At 45.6% G+C, this 24,174-nt stretch overlaps 1 protein-coding gene across 1 annotated transcript in view; it reads left to right on the top strand.

The window, feature by feature from the left end:
* Positions 1–24,174, top strand: part of LOC311225252 (DNA-binding protein SATB2-like) — a gene marked incomplete at its 3' end in the record, with an annotated part of 39,926 nt that overhangs the window by 2,756 nt on the left and 12,996 nt on the right. Inside the window, exons 3-6 of the mRNA XM_084310468.1 lie at positions 10,392–10,518; positions 18,752–18,875; positions 21,859–21,961; positions 24,123–24,173. Coding sequence (XP_084166594.1) covers positions 10,392–10,518; positions 18,752–18,875; positions 21,859–21,961; positions 24,123–24,173 — 405 coding nt within the window. The remainder of the gene's footprint in view (positions 1–10,391; positions 10,519–18,751; positions 18,876–21,858; positions 21,962–24,122; position 24,174) is intronic.

The following is a 24,174-nucleotide window of genomic DNA, read 5'->3' as shown; positions in this document are numbered from 1 at the left end:
TTTAGGTTAAAGGGGAATGCCACCCGTTTTAAGAATTCACATCATGTCGTCGACTAAAAACACACTTCTTCAATCAATATCAATGTCTTCTACTATTATGCACTTTGCCACTAAGTAATGTACCTTGCCTATTATTACCTACTATCAGTGATGCGTTGCTCATGGGACGAGGTTGCACTCCGTGCAACCAAAGTTTTGTGAGCAGAAGCGCGTGCAAGCACACGCACGGATGTGCACAAGCGTGCACACAGGAATGCGCTGCACTCGACTGATGTGCCAACTTGCAGTACCCACCTGGCTACTTTGCATATCAATAGCGCCGGTTATCAGGTGTTACATTCCATTCGTAGAGGCAATAGGCACAGTTTTTAGTCTGTCCTTATGCGAGGGAACATTTATGCGCATGCGCGCGCGTGCACGTGGCGTCATTAGCGTGCGTGCAACCAGTGTTGATATGAGCATCGCAACACTGCCTACTATGCTAATTAGGTCTCTACTACTATGCACTCAAGTCTGTAGCACTCAAGTTCAACACTGTTTGAGTTGTACCCTTCCTGCTGACTTGATGTAAAGAACTTGTAAGTTGCTTTGGATAAAGGCAAGCTAAATGGCGTGTGTGTGTGTGTGTGTGTGTGTTTCTGTGTGAACATCAGCTCTTGTAACTGCAATGGACCCTGTTCACAAACAACGTGTGTCATAGCAGGGTAAATGCAGCCTCAGCTAATTCAAGTTTCAAGTTTCTTTAATAGTTGTCATACAGAAGTACAGAATACTTTTATACAAAATGCTTCTTACTGTTACGCTCCAGAGACTGTGCTAGACAAGATAGTATTAACATTCATAATGTTTCTGCTCGATTTAGCCATGCTGCTGAGACGGCCTTGGACGATTGACCTGATCTCAAACTCCGCCCTCTTTTCTTGATCCTCCAATCACAAGTGGTGATGAGCAGCAGTGATTGGAGGATGGAGAAGAGAGGGGCAGGGGTTTGAGATCAGCTGCAGCTGTGTGTACCGTTTGTATTTAGAATCCTCTGGCATTAATTGCTCTAATTTAAGCACAAGTGAAGCAATTCTAAAGCAAATTCTTGAAGTAATTGAGGGAAGGGGATTATAATGAATAACTGACCTTCGGGTTTGTACTGGGTGATCAGCCTGAATCTTACTACAATGGACGACAATGAAGGCTCTGGTCACTGGCAGGTCTAACAGCAGTAGAACAAGAGAGAGAGAGAGAGAGAGAGAGATAGAGAGAGAGAGAGAGAGAGAGAGAGAGAGAGAGAGAGAGAGAGAGAGAGAGAGAGAGAGAGAGAGAGACAGGCCAAGAGCAAACAGACGATTCAGACAGTAGTACCCAGTTAACCCTGAAAGAACAGCCACAACACACACACACACACACACACACACACACACACACACACACACACACACACACACACACACACACACACACACACACACACACACACACACACACACACACACACACACACACACACACGCACGCACACACACACACACACACACACACACACACACACACACATAAGGAAGGCAGTTCACATTCCAGGCCTGCCCCGTAAACATAGGGCTCTCTAACCACGCCGACCAACGCCCTAAGACCCCCCCACCCCACCCCCCCTCCTGTCTCTCGCTCTCCCCCCAAATGGCCTACGTGTTGTCCTTCAAAAATACAACTTTTCTCTTAAAATGAATAATTCCTGGCGGGAAGGGTGCATTCTTCCCCTCAGTGTGGTCACGACCAAAATTATACAGAGTCCCTGCTATTTTTTCTCCGACCGGCGAATTGTGTCCTGCATAACTTTGGCAACTGGTATTTTTAAACTGTCAGGCTGGGGACGCAGGACATTTGCTTTAATTAAGTTGCACGGTACAGCTGATTTAAGAGAAGCTATTGCCTGTTTGGAGTCTATGTTTGGAGTTCTGGGACTTCTTCACGGACAGAGGTGCATTGTTGAGGCATCGGGAACCCAACTAAATGTAATAAAATTTCATAATCTGGCATCGGCTATAGGTGCTAAACCGTGGTGGTTTTGGTTTAGCAAACCGGGGGTTTTAGCACCAATTTGATCCAGCGTGAATGTCAGCCCCATGTCATCAGGGTCCATTATATTCACAACGCCTCTACTGATCTGAAGTCAACTTCAGACTGTTTGTTAGTCTGGTCATTAAGACAAGTGTTCCCGGGTCACTGCACCCCCAGGTCGGCTTGTGAAACAAATGGGCTCAGAGCGGTAGTGACAAACATGTCTATTCTATTTAATTATTTGTATTTTTGCACAATCGAGGCGGGCATGGCCACCTTCATTTCACTACATGGCTTGTGTGTATGTATGTGACACCCTAACCCTAACCCTAAAGAAAATAATGGTTAAAATCCTGAATAAATGCACAAACTACCTCTTGGAGGCCTCATCCATCCATTTATCATGTTACTTATGATTCATTCAAATTTTTTACTGTACGGGCTGTGTATTCAAAACATTCTTTTAACATCAAAGATGTGAGCAACTTTCCTGGCATATACATAAAATATAGCCAACGCTATCCACAAACACACGTGGAAAAAAGGCTATTTGACGAGAATTACGACAAATGTGCTTAAATATGAGTTTAAAGAATTCTCTGTGCATTGCTTCGGAAACCGATGGAAATTGACACGCCTATTAAAGAGAAGACCCAGGGCTTTCGATGGGCTTTAGAATTTCATAAAACTACACTACCCAGCTCACGCCAACCCCTTTCAAACTTTGAGCCGTCTGGCATGAAATAATTTTTCTGCATTGTTTTCGTAATTATGTCTCAAACCTGAATGTTATTGCCATAAAATAAAACATAGTTTGTTTCTTTACCTTTCTGTGAACGTCTAGAAAAAAAACGCGTCTCAATCTGATGAAAAATTACAGAGCATTTTGCATTATAAAAAAGTTACTTTACTTACAGTAGATTTCATTCACAGTCTTTGCTGCCCTGAAACGGGCACCTGGTGGTACTAAATCCAGATTGAACTCTGCCATTGGAAATATGAGATTTGGCCTGATCCATAGATGTATAACTTGGCCATAATAAGGCCATTTATAGACCCGATATTCTATATTCTATATTCATATTTAAAACTGCATGTGTCCGGATGGAAAAATTCAGTACTGTATCTACAAAAAAACCTGTAAATCATCTGCCCTTTATTAATTTGCTTAGATTTTTTGTACACTTGATCTCGAGAAGTGGCAATTCTTTGATCAATGTTAGCATGGTGTTATTCACCGTCAAAGATGCAATTTACTCAAGCATAGTAACAGACACAATACATTCCCTGAGGTCCATACAGTAGATGTTCCTAGATACCAAGAACATGCAAATGGCCTTGTAGAAGTGGAACAATCTTCCATTTACTTGGGGATGTACTTTTAGGCAGATTTTCGGAGAAAGAATCGTGAAATCCACCAAAATCCACCACCCATCTGTCAGCTGTGCCAAAGAAATATTAGATTCTAATTGGTTCTTCTTCTTCCATCTTTTATGTGTGAAAGAGTCTTGCTTATAGGGCTGGGTTAAAAGGGCACTTCACCAAAAAACAATGTTGATTTATTTTGCTCAGTTTTGCACACATGTATTTAGTTTGACAGTTATTGAGAGTAATTGAGTTTGTAATATGGCCACCAGTGATGTCATCGGGGACATTGAATCCTTGTGTTAATTACAGCACCATAAAATTATGTTGATGAAAAAATAGTGTTGTCTTGTCTTATAAGGACTGCCACCTTATCACTGAGCGGTAATTAACACAACACACAGATTCAATGTCCCCGATGACATCACTGGTGGCCATATTCAAACGATTAATTTACTGTCAAACTAAATTAATGTGTGCAAAACGGTTTAGAGTTTTTGGATGTGTGTCAGATTCAGATTCAGATTCCTGTTCCACTCGACGGGGTCGGTACCGACCCTTTTTGATTTTTATGAATGTGGAAAATATTTTGTGATTTTAAAATCAACCATTTTCAAGTATTAACATCACTACTATGTCACAAATGCATGTAGAATGTAAAACGTTAGGTTGGCAATAGTTTAGCAATAGGTTAAAAGTGTACTTATATCATTTTAAGTTTTCTATTTGCGATCGTCTATTCTGACCCGGAACCGGAAATGGAAATGTTGAACCATGGGAATTGTAGTTCTTTTGTGGCCATTTTGTAGAGGAGATCGCTAGCTATCGTCCAGCGTTGAAATTTATCCGATCTACACTTCCTGTCACATACTATGGTGGTTCAAAGTTCAGCGTTCTGAATGAATCATATCAATAATTGTTATGATTCGCGATAATAAGCTACAAAAGGTAACGTTTTTGAAACGCAGTCAGTTTCTCCACACTATTGTTACCATGTAGGAAGAATTAGATCTGAAATTAGTTTCAAAATGGTTACACTGTGGGGGAAATAAAATAGTACAGTCGATTACAGTAAATATCAGTATCTGTTATTATGCACGCCTGGTGATACTATATCCAAATTGAACTCGGCCATTTGAAAGATACTATATGTATATATATATATATAAATGTGCGAATTGGCTATAATAAGGTAATGTATAAGCATATATTCTATATTCTATAATAAAATTTCAAATTGCATTGGTCCGGATGGGAGAATTCAGTACTGTATATACAGAACCTTCAGTTTGGTCATCTTCCCTTTATTAATTTCCTTAGATATTTTGTACACATGATCTCAAGAGGGTACTGAATGAGCTCAGTGGCAGTTTTTTAAGTTTGGTCATTATTACCATGGTTTTATTCACTGTCAAAGATGAAAAGAAAAATCATAATTCATATTTTCCTTTGTTTCATCACAATTTAAGCAAGCCTAGTTGTAACTGAGGGGTACAATTCCCTGACTGTATTGATAAGTATGGTATCATTAAACCACTACCGCTTTATGTACTTTAACTACTGGCCATACAGTACACAATATATGAATATGATGAACACTTCCCACAATGAAATCGGTTCCAGTCAAAGGTATTAATCAAGTATTTAATGGAGCAAAAGGTACATATGATACTTATATTACATTTGATTGCACTTGTAAGGCAAATGAGTATTCGTGGGCAAATCAACACTGAATGTCCATTCTCTGGTTACGCAGGAGGCAAGTATACAACCTGGCTCTTAGGGAATTATATCTATGGTACACTTAATGATATAGCGGGATATACTGGAAGGGGGTCCTCCCGGTTGTAAGCCGGCAGGGGGGGTAGGAGAGCTGTCGGTAGTAAAACGTCTGGTCAACGATATCTAGGGAGACTTCGAGTACAGAAGACAGTGCGATAGACTCTTGATCCGCAGACGAATACAGCTTGGTTCTCTTGTAGGCTGTAGCTCCACAGTGAAGAAAGCTTGGCGGCCTCAGGCTCTCTGAGCGCCGACTCGACCTTGACTCCTCTCGGGGGTAAATCCAACACTCACAGGCGTCGGCGATTATCCGCTCCACAAATCACAGTACCAAAGCAAATATATATTCCAGCCGCACAGGGCTATGCAGACGTCGGGTAGGTAATCCAGTGTACATGTCCATTCGGTCCTCGCCTAGATCTCCTCGGATGAAAGCGCCATGTGGTCGGCCCAGCCTGGATAAGAATCTAGCTAACACGAGTAAGCGTTGGAGATGCTGGTCACTTTAGAACTCTAACCGCACGATGCACCATACACAATAGACTATTATTAACTTAATAGAAATACGTCGCACTCGACGGTACAGTGCCAAACTCTGACAATTCAGTTATTAATTCGCACGCGGTCTCAATGCTATTCTGGGGCCAAACAGGCCATACTTCACCGCACGTCGTATCGTGGGTGAGGCTTCACGTTGGTTACTAAGTTTCTGACTAAGTGCCTCTGTATTCACTTACGCCATATTTATATGCACGGTGAACAAATAGTGCCACTCTCATTTCTGTCGCCGTATCCCTGGGCAGGGCCGGGGCTAGTACAGACATGTCTTGTCGGTAACTTTGAACTTGACTCCGGGGGCTGGTCCCCTGGCGCCTGGTCCTTTGTCCAATAGGAGAATGAACTATTATGGGCTATAGTAGGCTAAAGGGATATTCCGTGTATATGTACAAGGAATATACAAGGGATATCAAACGACATACAAATACTATTCAATATATATCAACAAATAAATATATATATTCGGTTTAATCTGATCCTTTGTAACACTAGTAATAGACACAATATTTCTGACACTGAGAATACATTCATTGAGGTCCATAGATGTTCCTAGATACCAAGAGGCATTGATCAGCCTCGCGGCTGAGGGGAAGAAACTGGATAATGTGTGAGCATTATGTACAAAATAAATCAGCATTGTTTTTTGGTGAAGTGCCCCTTTAAATCTAGCATGCATTCCTTTCACATTTCCCAATGATCAAGATGCAATTTTATTACCCAGAGATTCCTGCCCCTAATACCCTAAAGTGCCCCTGCTGGCCTAATGCTGCCAGAACCTGCCAGGACCCTCTGTGTCTCCTCTACTCTACAGCCTTCTTACTATCTCAATAAAGAACCTTCTCTCCTGTCTCTTCCCTACTCTGTCTCCCTCTCAGCTTTCCTACTATCTCAATAAAGAACCTTCTCTCCTGTGTCTTCCCTACTCTGTCTCCCTCTCAGCCTTCCTACTGTCTCAATAAAGAACCTTCTCTCCTGTGTCTCTCCTACTCTGTCTCCCTCTCAGCTTTCTTATTGTCTCAATAAAGAACCTTCTCTCCTGTCTCTTCCCTACTCTGTCTCCCTCTCAGCCTTCTTACTGTCTCAATAAAGAACCTTCTCTCCTGTCTCTTCCCTACTCTGTCTCCCTCTCAGCCTTCTTACTGTCTCAATAAAGAACCCTCTCTCCTGTGTGGTCTCTACTCTGTCTCCCTCTTAGCTTTCATACTGTCTCAATAAATAACCTTCTCTCATGTGTCTCCCATCTCCCTCTCTCTCAGCCCTCCTACTGTCTCAATGAAGAGCCTTTGTTGGATATTTTTGGCCACATCAACGTGGGGCAAATTGCCCTACAGTACATACTAGCAGAGTTTGATGTGTGTGTGGAAAACAAGTTATTTGAAACGTTCTCGTCGTGAATCAGAGAATATGTCTGTATTACTCCAGTGTTTACAAACATTCCGAGCGTAAACAAACCTTTTTTTCTTTTACAGTCAAAAGAATACAATGAATACAATAAAAACACAACTCAAATTGAACTGTTGACTCATGTTAGTCTGTGAATCAAGAATAAAAACACGTCTCTGTTACCGTTTCTTGTTTCTTTCGGTGGTGGGGAGGCTACCCATTTGTTTAAATATGGATCACTGATTGGGGTTTTAAAAAAAAATGTAATATTAAACTACTGCCCTTCTGTGCACTGGTCCAGCCGAGACGTAAGACATTGAAGACACACACGGAGACAACGGCTGTTAAATCCCCAGCCATCTAGACATCTGCTAGACACATGACGGCTGCCAATTATGATGACGGATATGTATTCCGCGCTGGGCAAAGATGACCTAAGAGTATTACTATACAGTGTACCAACATCAAAACGCCACACGCTCGTTTGTGGTCCGTTTCTGCCTTTTAATGCCGTTGTTGCTGATTTTCGCTTTTCCCTTTCGATCAATCAACCGCCGAGACGCAAAAGAGAACAGCCTTTGTTCTCTCGCCCCTATCACCACCATTCTCATGCGACGGAGGCACACACTCGCGCATGCACACACACACACACACGCACACACACACACACATCATGCACTCGCGCGCACACACACACACGCCCACACGAGTGTACATGCGCGCACGCACACATGCACACATGCACATTTCAGGCTGGCAGGCCGAGGCCTGTCGGAGTCTGTGTTTGATTTAGCAGATCCTAATGTGATTAGGCCTGTTTAGATTTGCAGTTCCAGCCATGGTCTTAGGGAGGGGGCCAGGGGAATGCATTTGTGTACACAGCCCAGGATGATGCTCTGAGAGGATAAAGAGAGGGGGGGGGGGGGGGGGGGTTCTGGAGCTTCTAGTGTCAGAGGCAGCCATTAATAGCGTGTAGCCAGAAGGACACAGTGAACACATCAGGCTCCTCCACGCCTAATTCAAGCGGGACGTGACAGAATGTAGCGCTTCTCTTTCGCTCTCCCTCAGCTGTGGGTTTAACCTCAACACATCCACTGTGTTTTTGTCCATCTGTTCTAGCGATTCGCTCGAGGTTCCTTTTTTACGCCCGTCAAGAGAGATCGCACGTATACACACGTCCGTCCGAGTCCTCGCTTACTGTGTGACCGGCCGTCTCCATCGCTTCGCTATATCGGCAGCTATAGCCTACCAACTATGACTTCAGACTTGTTTTTTCTTCTTAATATTTAGCTGTTTTCCCCCCCGAAGATCATTTTAGGCAAAGTTACAAGAATCCTCTCTAAATCACGTAAAACAAACAAAATGAAAAAAATAAAAATAAAAAAATGTGTCATTAAAAATATGTTCTTGTGAAGAACTAAACAAAGCTACATTTAAATTCCGGCTGTATTCCCTTCCCAGTTCTAATCAAATGAATCATGAAGCCAAGCAAAGATCAAACGAGTCTTTCCTCATATATTTCACAATATTTCGAAGCTCTCAAACACTACACAGCACATAAATGTATTCATAAAATGTATTTATTATTATTATTATTATTTTTGTATCCCTCTGAGACACACATACAGTCAGCCATTGTGGTATAGTCCAATGTCTTGCTCTAAGACACAATCGGTAGAGATGGGCTAAGGCTGACGAGAGTTTTAAACCTGTGAACTGCAGCCTCCATACAGCCCTCTGCAACAAGGACTTCCCTGGATCTATTCTATTCTATATCTATTTGGGTTAATTATTTCATCACTAATCACTGTTAATCGTGGACAATAATTCACTGGTGACTGGTGAAAAACACACTCTTACATCACTGAGGATTGGTGCTTAAAGGAACATGCCAACATTGCCATCTTCTCTAGAGTCAGACAGTAGACAGTGTCCGTTCAGTAAAAAGCTAACCGGCTACAAGCTAGCCTAGCTCAGCACAAATGCATGGAAGTGGATACGGACCACTAGCCTAGCTTCAAACGACAGGAGAGGTGTTTTTGGCCAACAGCTATAGGCTAGCTGGTCCGTATCCGCTTCCACACACATTCTTGTCTGACTCTGGAGAAGACGGCGAGAACATTTCCCGCAATGTTGGTGTGTTCCTTTGAACACAATGAAAATGACACTTTAAAAGAACGAGGAGGAAAAAAAGGTCACTTTAAGGAAAGAACTGTTGTGGTTCTTGTATAGTATAGTTTAGAAATAGCAAGTATAGCATAAGTATATAGAGTAAAACTGTATATTGTATAGTAGTGTACATAGGACCCAGTGCCTTAATTCGTAGCTAACATTGTATTGCATTTATTTCAGACTTTAACATAATCTATTTTATCATGTCTATTTTATGTCTATTTTATTATCTTCTACTTATTTTATTTACTATTGTATTATTGCACAATCAAAGCGGGCATGGCCACCCGCATTTCATTGTATGCCCTGATATGTATGTGACAAATAAACCTCTTGAATCTTGAATCTTGAATCTTGAATTCCTCTAATAAGGAGGTGAATCAGGGGGATCCTCCCCACGCTGATAAGGCTTTATCACCAGGTCATTGTTGTAACGTTGTTGTTTTTACGAGCAGTGATGAAGACAGTAGTCCACAGTGACAGATATACTACACAGTCTGACGTGCGCCGAGAGGTGGAGAGTGATGTACTGTACACACACACACCGTCTGACGGACACGCACTTACAGAGACAGTCGTGGACAAACACACCACACAGACACTGCACAGACAAGGACGACACACTAAAACACACACAGACACACATGCTACATAGATGGGCTTCAAGAAGTTTGTGTGCGAGTGCACTTGTGTGGAGAGTGATGCATGTACACAAAAACACACACACACACACACACACACACACACACACACACACACACACACACACACACACACACACACACACACACACACACACACACACACACACACACACACACACACACACACACACACACACACACACACACACACACACACACACACACACACACACACACACACACACACACACACACACACACACACACACACACACACAGAAGTTATCTCTTCCTGGCAGATAACTCAGATAAATTACCACTTAATGTTAACAATCCTTTGTGTGTGTGCGTGTGCGTGTGCGCGCACATGCGTGTGTGTGTGTGTGTGCGTGTGCGTGTGTGTGTGCGTGTGCGTGTGTGTGTGTGTGTGTGTGTGTCCAGGCATCATCAAGGTGGGGCGTTGGAAGCCCATGCCTATCCACTACCTGACAGACGCCCCTGAGGCCACCGTCGCCGACATGCTACTGGACGTCTACCATATGGTCACCCTCCGCATCTTACTGCACAGGTGTGTGTGTGTGTATGTGTGTGTGTGTGTGTGTGTGTGTGTGTGTGTGTGTGTGTGTGTGTGCGTGTGTGTGTGTGTGTGTTTCTGTCTGTCTGTCTGATTGTCACCATAGCGATGCCGTTACAGCCTTTGTGTGTTTTTTTGTGAGATTTTAAAGATATTGAGAATGTACTTAGGCTAAAGTGTTTCTTATGTTTTTTTCTTTTATATTACTGTAATGTAATGTACTGTAATGTTGTAAGTTATGTGTTCGGACCCCAGGAAGAATTTTGGGTGTAGAGACTAATGGGGATCCATGAAATAAACAAATAAACAGCCTATGTCGAGCGGACTTGTTATGTCTGATAAGATCAACAGCAGATAATTTGACATTGTTGACGTAGTTACCTCTGCAATGGGGAGACGCACCATTATCAAGTGAGCAAACAGGAAGTGATGTCGTAGGTCTCGAGATATGGGCCTACGTGTCGAGAGAGAGAGGTCCAACGTGCGGTGAACTGAGACGAGGTATTTGTGATTACTTTGGAAAGCATAGAGATGAAGGATGGATGGATGAGGTTGCATATTTGCGTACCTGCCAATATTTCCTCGAGGTTCTCCTCTGTTTGAACCCTTTCTTCTGCTATGAAGAGTGTCAGTCGAAACGCAGTAGCTTTAGTTGACCCAGAAGCAGTCTCAGTCGAGTGGGATTTTGCCATAGACGTAATCTTTTTTTAATGTTAGCTTGAAATGCAAACTATTTGAATCCCAAAGTGGGTTTATTTAATCTACTGTAGCAGGTTGTTAAATTGTTATTGCAAATGTTAAAAATACATAAAAAATTAACGACATGTTGGGAGAGATTCACATAACATCAGTGCTGCTTTATTTTGTGCATAAACTCACACATCCCACAGCCCTCCCAATAATCTTTTTAAAAATACATCACACATCGATTTAGTCCGACAGTTATTAAGAGTTAATGAGTTTGAATTATGTCCTCCAGTGATGTCATCGGAGGACACTGAATCCTTGAGTTGACATTTATTTTGGTATACTTAAAGGAACACGCCAACATTTTGGGGAAACTAGCTTAACGTCTTCTCCAGAGAGAGACAAGATGATAGAGACCAGTTTCCTCTCTGTGTGTTCAGCAGAAAGCTATCTGGCTGCATGTTAGCCTAGCTTAGCACAATGAATGGAAGTGGACATGACCGGTTAGCCTAGGCATTGTCCAACTAACACCTCTCCCGAAGGCTAACCGGTCATGTCCACTTCCATTCAGTGTGCTAAGCTATGCTAACATGCAGTCAGAGAGGAAACTGGTATCTATCTTCTTGTCTCTCTCTGGAGAAGACGATGGTAAGCTAATTCCCCCAAATGTTGGCGTGTTCCTTTAAAGGTCCTTAAAATTATATTGAACCTCTGTAATATATTGGAATCGTATACAGGTAACGTCACAGTGACCAAATGCGTCCACATTTTTATAGGATTCTATCACATTTCTCATAACAATAGCGAATATTACTTACCCTGTGCCGTTTTCATTGGGGTTTCTTACAAATTAACAATGTTTTATTTGTCCTATATATGCGGATAACATTTAAAATCTTAAATTGTACCATTTTGTAACATTATGCTAATGATGCACTTTTGTTAAGATAATTAGTTTACCATTCGCGGTCACTGTACTGAGGTTGCATTAATAGTTTACCGCTGTTCAGATCGCGTCAAAGAATAGACGCGTCCCAGTGACCTGTGACCTGTGCTAAAGGTCTTGGGAAATGTATTGTTGTAGTTTTCAACATTTTCACCTTTTAATTTTAAACCAATGCTGCCATCTACTGACAACAGAAAGTGTTGTGTATCGTCACCTTGAGAGGCTACCCTCGCACTTCCGTAAACACCGTCGCCCAAAACACAGTCTAGAGATTCCCACTTTTTACTGGGAATGGTGTTATGGTTTGACACCGACCCCAAACGCTAACGACACAAAGAGAGTTGTTTCAGAGTTTGCCAAAAACTAGGGCTTGATTTATTTCACAAAATAGCAGCAAGAACTTGGTTGAAAACAGACAAAGACTGGGATACAAGCATTAGAAGAATGTTGCTGCTCTGCAGCTTCTCCCGGGAAGGTTCGTCTGAGGAATCAGACAGTGACGTCAGAGCCGCTCTGCAGAATCCTCTCGGCAGCTCTCCGAGGTGGTAACGGGACCGAGAGAGAGAGAGAGCGGGTTAGCTCAGAGTACAGTTGGGAACAGACAGGTGACAGGTGAAGTGACTTGTCCCAAACAGATAATCCAAGTGACTGAATCTTCGGTGTAAATACACACTGTGAGCAATGTCCCAACAACAATCAAAGTGATAGAATCTTCGGTGCGAATACACACAGTGAGCGATGTCCCAATAATAATCCAAGTGATAATATCTTCGGTGTGAATACACACAGTGAGCGATGTCCCAATAATAATCCAAGTGATATTATCTTCGGTGTGAATACACACAGTGAGCAAAGTTCAAGCAAATATCATCCCACATGAACAATCCAAAAAGCTGGCACAGGGTGAATGAATGAATGAATGAAAACTTTATTAACAGATTGCAGAATGGGTACAGTGCAGTACAGCTCAATACATACAATTGTTAAGGGGATGCAGACCAGAGAAAGACTTTCGTCTTGTTTACACCAGGGTCCCCCATTTCCAATTCATCGTAACATATATGACATACATGACATACAGATAGACAGTACTGCTACATCTATACATTTATGACATACCAGATTTGCAATTACAGTACTGTATTTGTGATACAAAAAGAGTCCAGAAAGAAAAGAGTATATACATTAGGCGTAGAAACTGTACATTGGATTGGGTAGGTGGGGGTGGGACTGTACATTGGAGGTGGTTGGGGGGGGGGGGGGGGGGGTGGGTAGGAGTGGGGGGGGGGGGGGTGGTTGGGTAGGAGTGGGGGGGGGGGGGGGGGTTGGGTAGGAGGGGTGGGTGGGGACTGTACATTGGAGGTGGTTGGGTGAGGGGGGGGGGGGGGGGTGGGTAGGAGGGGTGGGTGGGGGACACTGTACAACTGTACAAACAACACTGTACATTGGATTATTGACAAGACCATACTTGGTAATTTACTGTACATTGGCGGGGGTTGTGTTCGGACATTTACAGGGGCCAGTTTCGAGTTGCAGTCTCCCTTAGGTGTTTTTTGAGAGTGTTTTTGAAAGTGGGTAGTGATTCACATTCCTTTACAGCTTTGGGTAGGGCGTTCCACATTGATGTGGCATAATTGCGAAACGTGTTTAGTCCCTTGTTTGAGCCGAATCTGGGTTTAACATGATTTGTGGAGCTCCCTCTGGTGTTGTGATCGTGGTATTCACTGACCTTTGGGAAGTATTTAGTCATGTACATGGGTACCTTGGTCGTGTAGTGTATCTTGTAGACCAGGCCCATTGCAAGTTGCTGTACTCTGTCGTCTACTCTAAGCCATCCTAGGTTGTCAAAGTGGGCAGGGGTGAGGTGGGTTCTAGGAGTAAGGTCAAGCAGTAGTCTGACCAGTTTGTTTTGAGATGTTTGTAATTTTGTTTTTAGCGCCTTTGAGGTGCTTTGGTACCATGAGGTGCAAGCATAGTCGTAGTACCCTTGAATGAGTGCTCCTGCTAGAGTCTTCAGGGTATTCTTGTTTACCAGTGAGGAGATCCGGTACAAGAAACGAGTTCGTTGGTTGACTTTTTTTATTACATTGGATGCCATTTTGTCACAGGAAAGATTTGCCTCTAGGATGGAACCCAGGTAGGTAATATCTTCTTTCCTTGTGACAATATTGTCACCCACTGTAACTGAGAAGCCGTCGGTCTTGCTGAGTTTGTTATTTGAACCGAAGAGAATGGACTCTGTTTTGCCCATGTGTAATGATAGTTTGTTATCAGCGAGCCATATGCAGATTTTGCTTAGTTCTGAGCTGAGGGTTTTTTCAACCTGTAATTTGTTCTTGTCAGAGACCAGCAGGGCTGAGTCGTCCGCAAACAGGAACAAGTTGCAGTCACAAGCTGACGACATGTCATTTGCATAAATTAGGAACAGTAGCGGACCTAGTATTGGTGAGTGACAGACTGAACAAAAAGCAGGATCTCTTCAGTGTTTACACACACGAAAAACGATAGGGTCAAAAGACTGTCTTGCAAAACTCACCCAGGCGCTGTGCGTAAAGAGAGCAGAATCAAACAGGGCGAGCGCGTCGTTACGGGGAACGGGTTGTCCAAACGGAATACTTCTTGAGGGTCCTGGGAGGCAAACACAGGGAACAGCAGGCAAGGAAGAAACGGCAAATGCAGAATAATATATCAAAACGATCCAACAACACTTGATGGGGAATCAGGGTATATATAATCAAAAGGAATGCTTAATGACAAGCTGTGACAGCTGCGGGATGAGATTGACAAGCGTGTGGTTGGGGAAGCACCAATCAAACGGCGTCTACAGGAAGAAGCGTGTGAAGAAGAGAATGCAATTAATTAACTGAAAACTTAAAGGAACAGAGCGAGTGGGTGAGCAGCGGACCAATCATCACAGTACTTCAAGAAGCCCGTGGTGGGGAAAGAACCAAACCTTACAGTACCCCCCCCTCCACGGGAGCCACCCGGCGACCCACTCGGCCCCGGCCTGCCCGGACGGGACCGAAGGAAGCCGGCGATCAGGGGCACTGGAGAGGGGGACAAAGACAGAGGCCCGGAGAGGGGGACCGGAGACGTGGACAGAGGACCGGCGAGGGAGGCCGGAGACGGGGACTGGGACCCGACAGCGGAGGCCGGGCACGGGGACTGGGGCCCGACAGCGGAGGCCGGGCACGGGGACTGGGGCCCGACAGCGGAGGCCGGGCACAGGGACAGAGAACCGGCGAGGGAGGCCGGAGACGGGGACTGGGGCCCGACAGCGGAGGCCGGGCACGGGGACAGAGGACCGGCGAGGGAGGCCGGAGACGGGGACTGGGACCCGGTGAGGGGGCTGGACGGCACCTGAAGACACCGGGCACGACAGGAGGAGCTCCACCCCTTGATGGTACCGGAGGACCAGGCGATGTGGGGCTCGTGCAGCGCGAGCCAGGGCCTGCCCAGGACCACAGGGACAAAAGGAGAGCTGGTGACCTCTCAACGTGGTCACCAGCAACGGTGAGAAGGACTGGACAGGTGCGTTGAGTGACGTCAGCCAGGCGGCGATGATCCATTGCGAAGACCTCCAAGGGCCTCTCGAGGTCCTCAAGTGGAATGTTGGCCCGGGTGGCAAACCCAACGTCCATGAAACTCCCATCAGCACCAGAGTCCATGAGTGCACCCACCGTCGCCCGCTGGTCCGCCCAGGCTAGGGTGACGTCCGCCAGACGGTTGGGTGGTGCACGGGTGGGGGAACAGGAAAGACGGCTCACCAGGATCTCCCGGGGTCCCGGCGAGCCTGGTCCTCTTGGCCGGGCATGGCAATTGGAGACACGGTGTCCATCCCGGCCACAGTAGAGGCAACGGCCGGAGAAGAGCCTGGACTCCCGTTCAGCCGGGCTAAGGCGGTTGCGTCCCAGCTGCATGGGTTCCTCCTCGGTCACGGCTCGGGAGGGAACAAACCCACCAGTCACGGAGGGGGCAGGGCGGTCAGCACTGTAGAGGCGGCCGCCGGGAAAGGGAGCCCCTGAGCGGAGGTCGATGGCACAGTCGTAAGGCCGGCGAGGCGGAAAGACCTGAGCCCTGGACTCCCTGAAAACCCCCTCGAGGTCGTGGTACTCGGGGGGTACGTCTGGGGTACTGAAAACCTCCTCGAGGTCGTGGTCCTCGGGGGGTACGTCTGGGGTACTGAAATCCTCCTCGAGGTCGTGGTCCTCGGGGGGTACGTCTGGGGGTCCCCGTCGGGTTCTCTCACGTCTTCTCTCCTGGAGGCGTCCGTCGATGCGAATGGCGAGGCTGAACAGGTCCTCGAGGGAATCAGGTTCCTCCCGGGTCGCGAGCTGGTCCCTGACTGCGTCACTGAGCCCCCTCACGAAGGTAAGACGAAGTGCTTGGTCGTTCCAACCACTCTCCACCGCCGCCAGTCAAAACTCCAGGACGTAGTCTGTTACCCCGCCGCTCCCCTGTCGGAAGGTACCCAACCGGGCTCCAGGATCCAGACCACGGGCTGGATGGTGGAACACCCTGCGGAGCTCAGCCACGAAGTCTGGATAGGAGAAACAAAAATCTGCATCCATTGCCCAGGAGGAAGTGACCCACTGGGCTGCCCGGCCTGAGAGCAAGTTTGTCATATAGGCCACTCGGGCTCCTTCTGAAGTGAATCGACTGGGTTGATGACGGAAAACCAACTCACATTGCATGATGAATGTGGCACACTCCTCGGGGCTGCCGTCGAACAGCCGTGGCTCGGAGAGACGGGGCTCCCGAGGTGCGGGATCGGGAAGCGCGGGGCCTGCTAGGGCTGCGGGGGATGCTCCTGCCAATGCTCCTGAAGGAAGTGGGGGTACAAGCAAGGCGTTAACAGTGTCGTTCAGCGTGTGAAGATGAAGGAGTATACTTGACTGTTGTCCTGCCAGAGCGGCCAGGGACCCTTGAATAAGCAGGACCTGCTCTCGGAGTTCCTGTACAGCAGCTGCAGCCGTATCTAGCTGTAGGCTGTGTTCCTTGGCTGACTCTAACTGGACTGCCGCTGCTGTGCTGACTCTCTTGCGGGCGCAGACCGCGCAGGCCAGTACGAACTCCTTGACGTCGTTCCTCATGGTGGGCCACCAGAATCGACGAGCCAGGAAGGAGAACGTGCGATGAACGCCCGGGTGGCAGGCGAACCGGCTGGTATGGCCCCACTGGAGGACCCGGGACCGGACTGAGTTGGGGACAAAGAGACGATGAACCGGTACATTGCCTTGAGCGCGATGGAAGCGTAGGGCACGCCTTACCACCCCCTCGATGCCCAAGGTGACGACTCTCTCTGTGTCGGCTGGGGTCGTCATATTGGTTGGATCGTAATGTTATGGTTTGACACCGACCCCAAACGCTAACGACACAAAGAGAGTTGTTTCAGAGTTTGCCAAAAACTAGGGCTTGATTTATTTCACAAAATAGCAGCAAGAACTTGGTTGAAAACAGACAAAGACTGGGATACAAGCATTAGAAGAATGTTGCTGCTCTGCAGCTTCTCCCGGGAAGGTTCGTCTGAGGAATCAGACAGTGACGTCAGAGCCGCTCTGCAGAATCCTCTCGGCAGCTCTCCGAGGTGGTAACGGGACCGAGAGAGAGAGAGAGCGGGTTAGCTCAGAGTACAGTAGGGAACAGAGCAGGTGACAGGTGAAGTGACTTGTCCCAAACAGATAATCCAAGTGACTGAATCTTCGGTGTAAATACACACTGTGAGCAATGTCCCAACAACAATCAAAGTGATAGAATCTTCGGTGCGAATACACACAGTGAGCGATGTCCCAATAATAATCCAAGTGATAATATCTTCGGTGTGAATACACACAGTGAGCGATGTCCCAATAATAATCCAAGTGATATTATCTTCGGTGTGAATACACACAGTGAGCAAAGTTCAAGCAAATATCATCCCACATGAACAATCCAAAAAGCTGGCACAGGGTGAGTGACAGACTGAACAAAAAGCAGGATCTCTTCAGTGTTTACACACACGAAAAACGATAGGGTCAAAAGACTGTCTTGCAAAACTCACCCAGGCGCTGTGCGTAAAGAGAGCAGAATCAAACAGGGCGAGCGCGTCGTTACGGGGAACGGGTTGTCCAAGCGGAATACTTCTTGAGTGTCCTGGGAGGCAAACACAGGGAACAGCAGGCAAGGAAGAAACGGCAAATGCAGAATAATATATCAAAACGATCCAACAACACTTGATGGGGAATCAGGGTATATATAATCAAAAGGAATGCTTAATGACAAGCTGTGACAGCTGCGGGATGAGATTGACAAGCGTGTGGTTGGGGAAGCACCAATCAAACGGCGTCTACAGGAAGAAGCGTGTGAAGAAGAGAATGCAATTAATTAACTGAAAACTTAAAGGAACAGAGCGAGTGGGTGAGCAGCGGACCAATCATCACAGTACTTCAAGAAGCCCGTGGTGGGGAAAGAACCAAACCTTACAGTAGGGCATGGCCGTATTTGGTCCCAGACAATAAGAGTGACTGCGATTGATCTACGTTCCGTTATATCATAATTAAATTAGTGCATTGCAATAACACCATGTTAACCCTGTGTGTGTGTGTGTGGGGGCAGCTTCGCCCGGCTGGAGGACCTGCCCTCGGAGCAGTGGATCCACGCCACGGTGAGGAACGCTCTCAAGGAGCTGCTGCGGGAGATGAACCAGAGCTCGCTGGCCAAGGAGTGTCCCCTGTCCCAGGTAACGGCTCTCTGCCCTCTCTCTCAGGTAACAGCCCTCTGCCCTCTCTCTCAGGTAACAGCTGCACTCTCTGTCATGTACACATTCACAATGAGAGGATATCATTCTACTGTATATTAGGGCTGACCCCTATTAGTCGATTAGTCGACTAATCGGTCGAAAGGAGCCGTAGTCGACTAGCCAACCTCTTAGTCGAATACAAAAAAATATATATATATATTTATAATTATTTATTATTTAATTTTTTTATCATTCTTTCCAAAAGAAAAGAGGCCTAGAAGCGTGGCTAACGCTAATGGCACGCATACCAGAGGCTAACTGCCTACGAAAACAGGCACAGAGGCACTGCAAGAGGATTTCACCCATCTAATGAACATACTAGACTAGACAAATATCAAGATGTATCCATCAGTGGACCCTTTGCATGCTTTTGCAGAGGACAAGAAGCCTTCAATCGACTCCTTCAGACATTAAGCACCCCCACAGCCCAAATGGAATGATACAAAATTAAAAAAAAATAAATTTAAATATATGTTTTTAAAATATTATACTTTTTATTTTTTTGTCGACCAATAGTCGACTAACGGCAAATTTTGGTCAATCATAGTCGACCATTCAAATCCTTAGTCGGGGACAGCCCTGCTGTATATTATGTACACATCCGCGCCGTTAACATGGCAGCGGTGATATACATACTTCTGTCTCAAGACTTAGTCGTGGTGCATGTATCAACAAATGCACATGTTGGTGTGAATTTATGTGTGCCATTATTACTACCAACTGTAATAATTGTGGAATATTACTCTAATGAGCTGTATGTGTATGAACCAAGCATCACACTGTAATGTACCTGTACTTTATACGTGACAATAAACTACTACTACTACTACTACTACTACTACTACTACTACTACTACTACTACTACTACTACTACTACTACTACTACTACTACTACTACTACTACTACTACATTCACAATGAGAGGATATCACTCTACTGTATATTATGTACACATTCACAATGAGAGGATATCACTTCACTGTATATTATGTACACATTCACAATGAGAGGATATCACTCTACTGTATATTATGTACATATTCACAATGAGAGGATATCACATGTTCTGGTACAGTATGTCCCGTTCCTTCTTTATCCAATCAGGAAGAGAACCATAGATATTTTTACTCATTTCAAGAAATCTTGCCAAGCCAAATTTGCTTAAGGCACCGTCAGATTATTGTTTCAAGCACATATTTTCTTGAAACTAGTTTTTATTTCTTACTTTTGTCAGTCCATTTTTGCAGTGTGGAGTTGGATGAAGTGGAAATGGGATACCAGGAAATGTATTTTCTGTTTTCTGTTTATTTTCAGAGGGACTGGGAGACCCATGTTACTGACCAAACACTCTCACGCTGTCAGAATGTAGAGCTATTATTTTAACCTGTAGACTGTAGAATTCAAAATAACTTCTACTGTACTTTAATTCAATTCAGTTCAGTTCAGTTGAGGCCAGTGTTGTCTGAATCTTTCGCCAATCTTTCGCCGTCGACTAAAGACGCACTTCTTCAACCATTATCTGAATAAAAAAAAAAAAAGAAAAAAAAAAAAAAAAAAAAATCTAACCCTAACTAACCGTACTGTCATGCACTTGTCCTAATAAACTAACCTACACTGTAGCACTCAACACTTTGATGAACATTGTTGCTCAGCTGATAGAGTTGTGCCCTTCCTGATGGCTTGTCGTACAGAACTTGTAAGTCGCTTTGGATAAAAGCGTCAGCTAAATGACTAAATGTAAATGTAAATGTAAATGATGAATATCTTTCAGTGCAACGTGTGTGGGAAACGTCAGTTTAATTGACTAAATAACAAGTTAATCACACACACACACACACACGCACGCACGCACGCACTCACACACGCACGCACGCATGCACGCACGCACACAGAGACACACACGCAAAGACACATATGTTGGCACACAGGGATGCGCACTTGCACATGGCTATGGACATCGTCACGTGGGAAAATGTTCTAATAAAATCCAAATGACTCGCACGCACACAGATACACACAAACACACACACACACACACAGTGACACACACACACTCCTCCTCAATTATCATTCATCATACACACTATTCATACACACCCTGTAGTTATTACCGTAGAGTGTATCATTTAGTCATCTGATTTATATGCTGAGTCATGATGTTAGTGATTAGGGGAAGTATGTGGGTGGCGTGTTTGTGTGTCCGTGTGTGTCCGTGTGTGTGTGTGTGTGTGTGTGTGTGTGTGTGCGTGTGCGTGTGCGTGTGCGTGTGTGTGTGTGTGTGTGTGTGTGTGTGTGTGTGTGTGTGTGTGTGTGTGTGTGTGTGTGTGTGTGTATTTTAGGCTGACTCATTTGGGATTCAGTCAGACTCTCATGTAGAACAGACTTTGCAAATCTGTTCGTTTCTCATAATCCTCGGTTATATTTTAAAGGGATAGTTCGTATATTTTGCAACTCTCACCCTATTCACTTCCTGCCAGTGATGATCTTGATCGGTGGAGTTCACAATCTGTTCCTCCCCCCGGTTACCTGCAGCTCTGGCTAGTTAGCCACAAACTAATGTCAAAGTCAGTGGGACCGAGTTCCTGTCTGTACAAGCTGACTGAGCGTAACTGAAATCTACTCAGCGTGCGCTCTGGAGTTGGCTTCTGTCACGTTCAGTTAGCTCGTACTAACGTGAGCTTGCCCCCATTGACTTTACATTCATTTGCGGCTAACTAAATAGAGCTAAAGGTCCAACAATATGAACTATCCCTTTAACCCTGTGTTGTGCTTTATTACATGCATATTTCTCAAATATCTGTTTGACTTTCTTTAATGCATCTCAAATCTCTCTATCTCTCTCTCTCTCGTTCTCTTTCTCTCCCCCCCCCCCCCCTCTCTCTCTCTCTCTCTCTCTCTCTCTCTCTCTCTCTCTCCTCTTAGAGTATGATCTCAGCCATAGTGAACAGCTCCTACTATGCCAACGTCTCCACCTCTAAGTGCCAGGAATTTGGCCGCTGGTACAAGAGATACAAGCGTATAAAAGGTGAGAGAGAACACACTGAGGGCCTGTCTTCCTGCTCTCTTCATGCGGCCACGTTTAGCGAGGAAGTCGTGTATTTGGTTGTCGTAGTGGTCGACTACATACAGTACCTTGTTCTAACTGTGGCTGATAAATGAAAATGATCATCATATCATTGAAAGGAATAATAACCCAAATGGCACATTGTATAACTGCACACGTCAGTCTCAAGTGGTAATTTACCCTGGGACATGGCTTCAAGCATGCTGACAAACATGTTCACAAACTGAACTGTGCATCATGGAGTCGTCACTGGTCGTCAGTAAAAACATGGTCCACTAGTGGTTCTCCAGTGTCTACATTGTAATATCAAGAATGGGAGGTAAAGGCGACACCTTCAATTGGCATATATCAAACCCCACCCTCTTTTCTTAACAACTGCTGTGATTGGAGGAACAAGAAAAGATGGGTGGAGCTTGAGATAGATCAAGTGAAACAACTGGAAGTGATGCTGACCCAGCTGTGTGTGTGCGTGCTGTGTATGGAGCCGTGTTTGTCTGTTTTTTGTGTGTGTGACACATTCATCGCTGCATGTGTGTGTATTACATGACGTATGTGTGTGATTTTCGTGGGAGGAATAACTGTAAGAGGATCTTTTATTTCGGGAGGTGGTGGTGCGGCTGCTTTCCATTATATCAGGCTACGGCTGTTTAGTTTTGCCGTCTATATTAAGGCTGACATTAATGTGAACCATTCATTCACAGTCCTTTCTACTGGGAGCTGTTACTAGAGCTGGCTACAGAGGGATTACTACTACTGCCCAATGTTAGGGTTAGGGTTAGGGTGGTTAACACATGTTAACGTTGGCTGACACACATGTACGCATGCGCATACACACACACAGTCGTACAAACGCACATACATGCGTCTCAGTTCGCACATACATGCTCTCCATCTCTCTCTCTCTCTCTCTCTCTCTCTCTCTCTCTCTCTCTCTCTCTCTCTCTCTCTCCCTCTCTCTCTTTGTCTGTCTCTCTCTTTTGTGCCCCACACTGGACAAGGGAAGTCCCCCCTCGACTGCCAAACCTCACCCCAAACAACCCAAAACAACAGCAAGAGAGAGGAAGATCAAAGAATACACTGCTGTTCAAACACACAGGCTTGTGGGGGAGGAGAGGAGAGGAGAGGAGAGGAGAGGAGAGGAGAGGAGAGGAGAGGAGAGGAGAGGAGAGGAGAGGAGAGGAGAGGAGAGGAGAGGAGGAGAGGAGGGGAGAGGAGGAGAGGAGGGCAGAGGAGAGGAGAAAGGAGGAGAGCATAGGAAGAGGGGAGAGGAGAAGAGAGTAGAGGAGAAGAGAGTAGATGAGAGGAGATGATAGGAGGAGAGGAGTGCAGATGAGATGAGGAGAGGGGGACATTTCTGGATAAATAAAGGATAAAAAAAAAAAAAAAAAAGGACGAGAGGGGGGCAGAGGAGAGGAGGAGGGGAGAGGAGAAGAGAGGAGAGGAGAGAAGAGGGGAGGGGAGGAGAGGAGGAGAGGAGGGCAGAGGAGAAAAGTTGAGAGGAGAGGAGGAGGGGAGAGGAGAGGAGAGGAGTGCAGAGGAGAGGAGAAAATAGGAGAGGTGAGAAGATGGGGAGAGGAGAAGAGAGGAGAAGATAGTAGAGGAGAGGAGGGCAGAGGAGAAAAGTTGAGATGAAAGGAGGAGGGGAGAGGAGAAGCGAGGAGAGGAGAGGAGAGGAGAGAAGAGGAGAAAATAGGAGAGGAGAGAAGATGGGGAGAGGAGAAGAGAGGAGAAGAGAGTAGAGGAGAGGAGAAGAGAGGAGAGAAGAGAAGAGAAGAGGAGAGGAGAGGAGAGGAGAGGAGAGGAGAGGAGAGGAGAGGAGAGGAGAGGAGAGGAGAGGAGTGCAGAGGAGGAGAGGGGAGGAGATGAGGAAGGGAGAACAGAGGAGAGGAGGAGAGCAAAGGAGAGGAGAAGGGAGGAGAGGAGAAAATCGGAGAGGAGAAAATCAGAGAGGAGAGCTGAGGAGAGGAGAGAGAAGGGAGAATAGGAGACAAAAGGAGATAAGACGAGGAGACTAGACAAGAGGAGAGAAGACGAGGAGATGAGACGGGAAGTGGGGGGCAGATGCATGGATGGTAGATTGTACTGCTCTATTCAGACGTGTTGTTTGCGCTCTGTGTTTTAGGAGAATACCTTGAGAAGATGTGGTCAGGTCGAGACAAACCAGACATCAAAGG

This window comes from Notolepis coatsorum, assembly GCF_963971535.1.
Source record: "Notolepis coatsorum genome assembly, chromosome: 1".
Taxonomy (NCBI): Eukaryota; Metazoa; Chordata; class Actinopteri; order Aulopiformes; family Paralepididae; genus Notolepis; species Notolepis coatsorum.
Note: the sequence above shows the minus strand (reverse complement) of the source record. Positions and strands in the feature narration are given on the sequence as shown.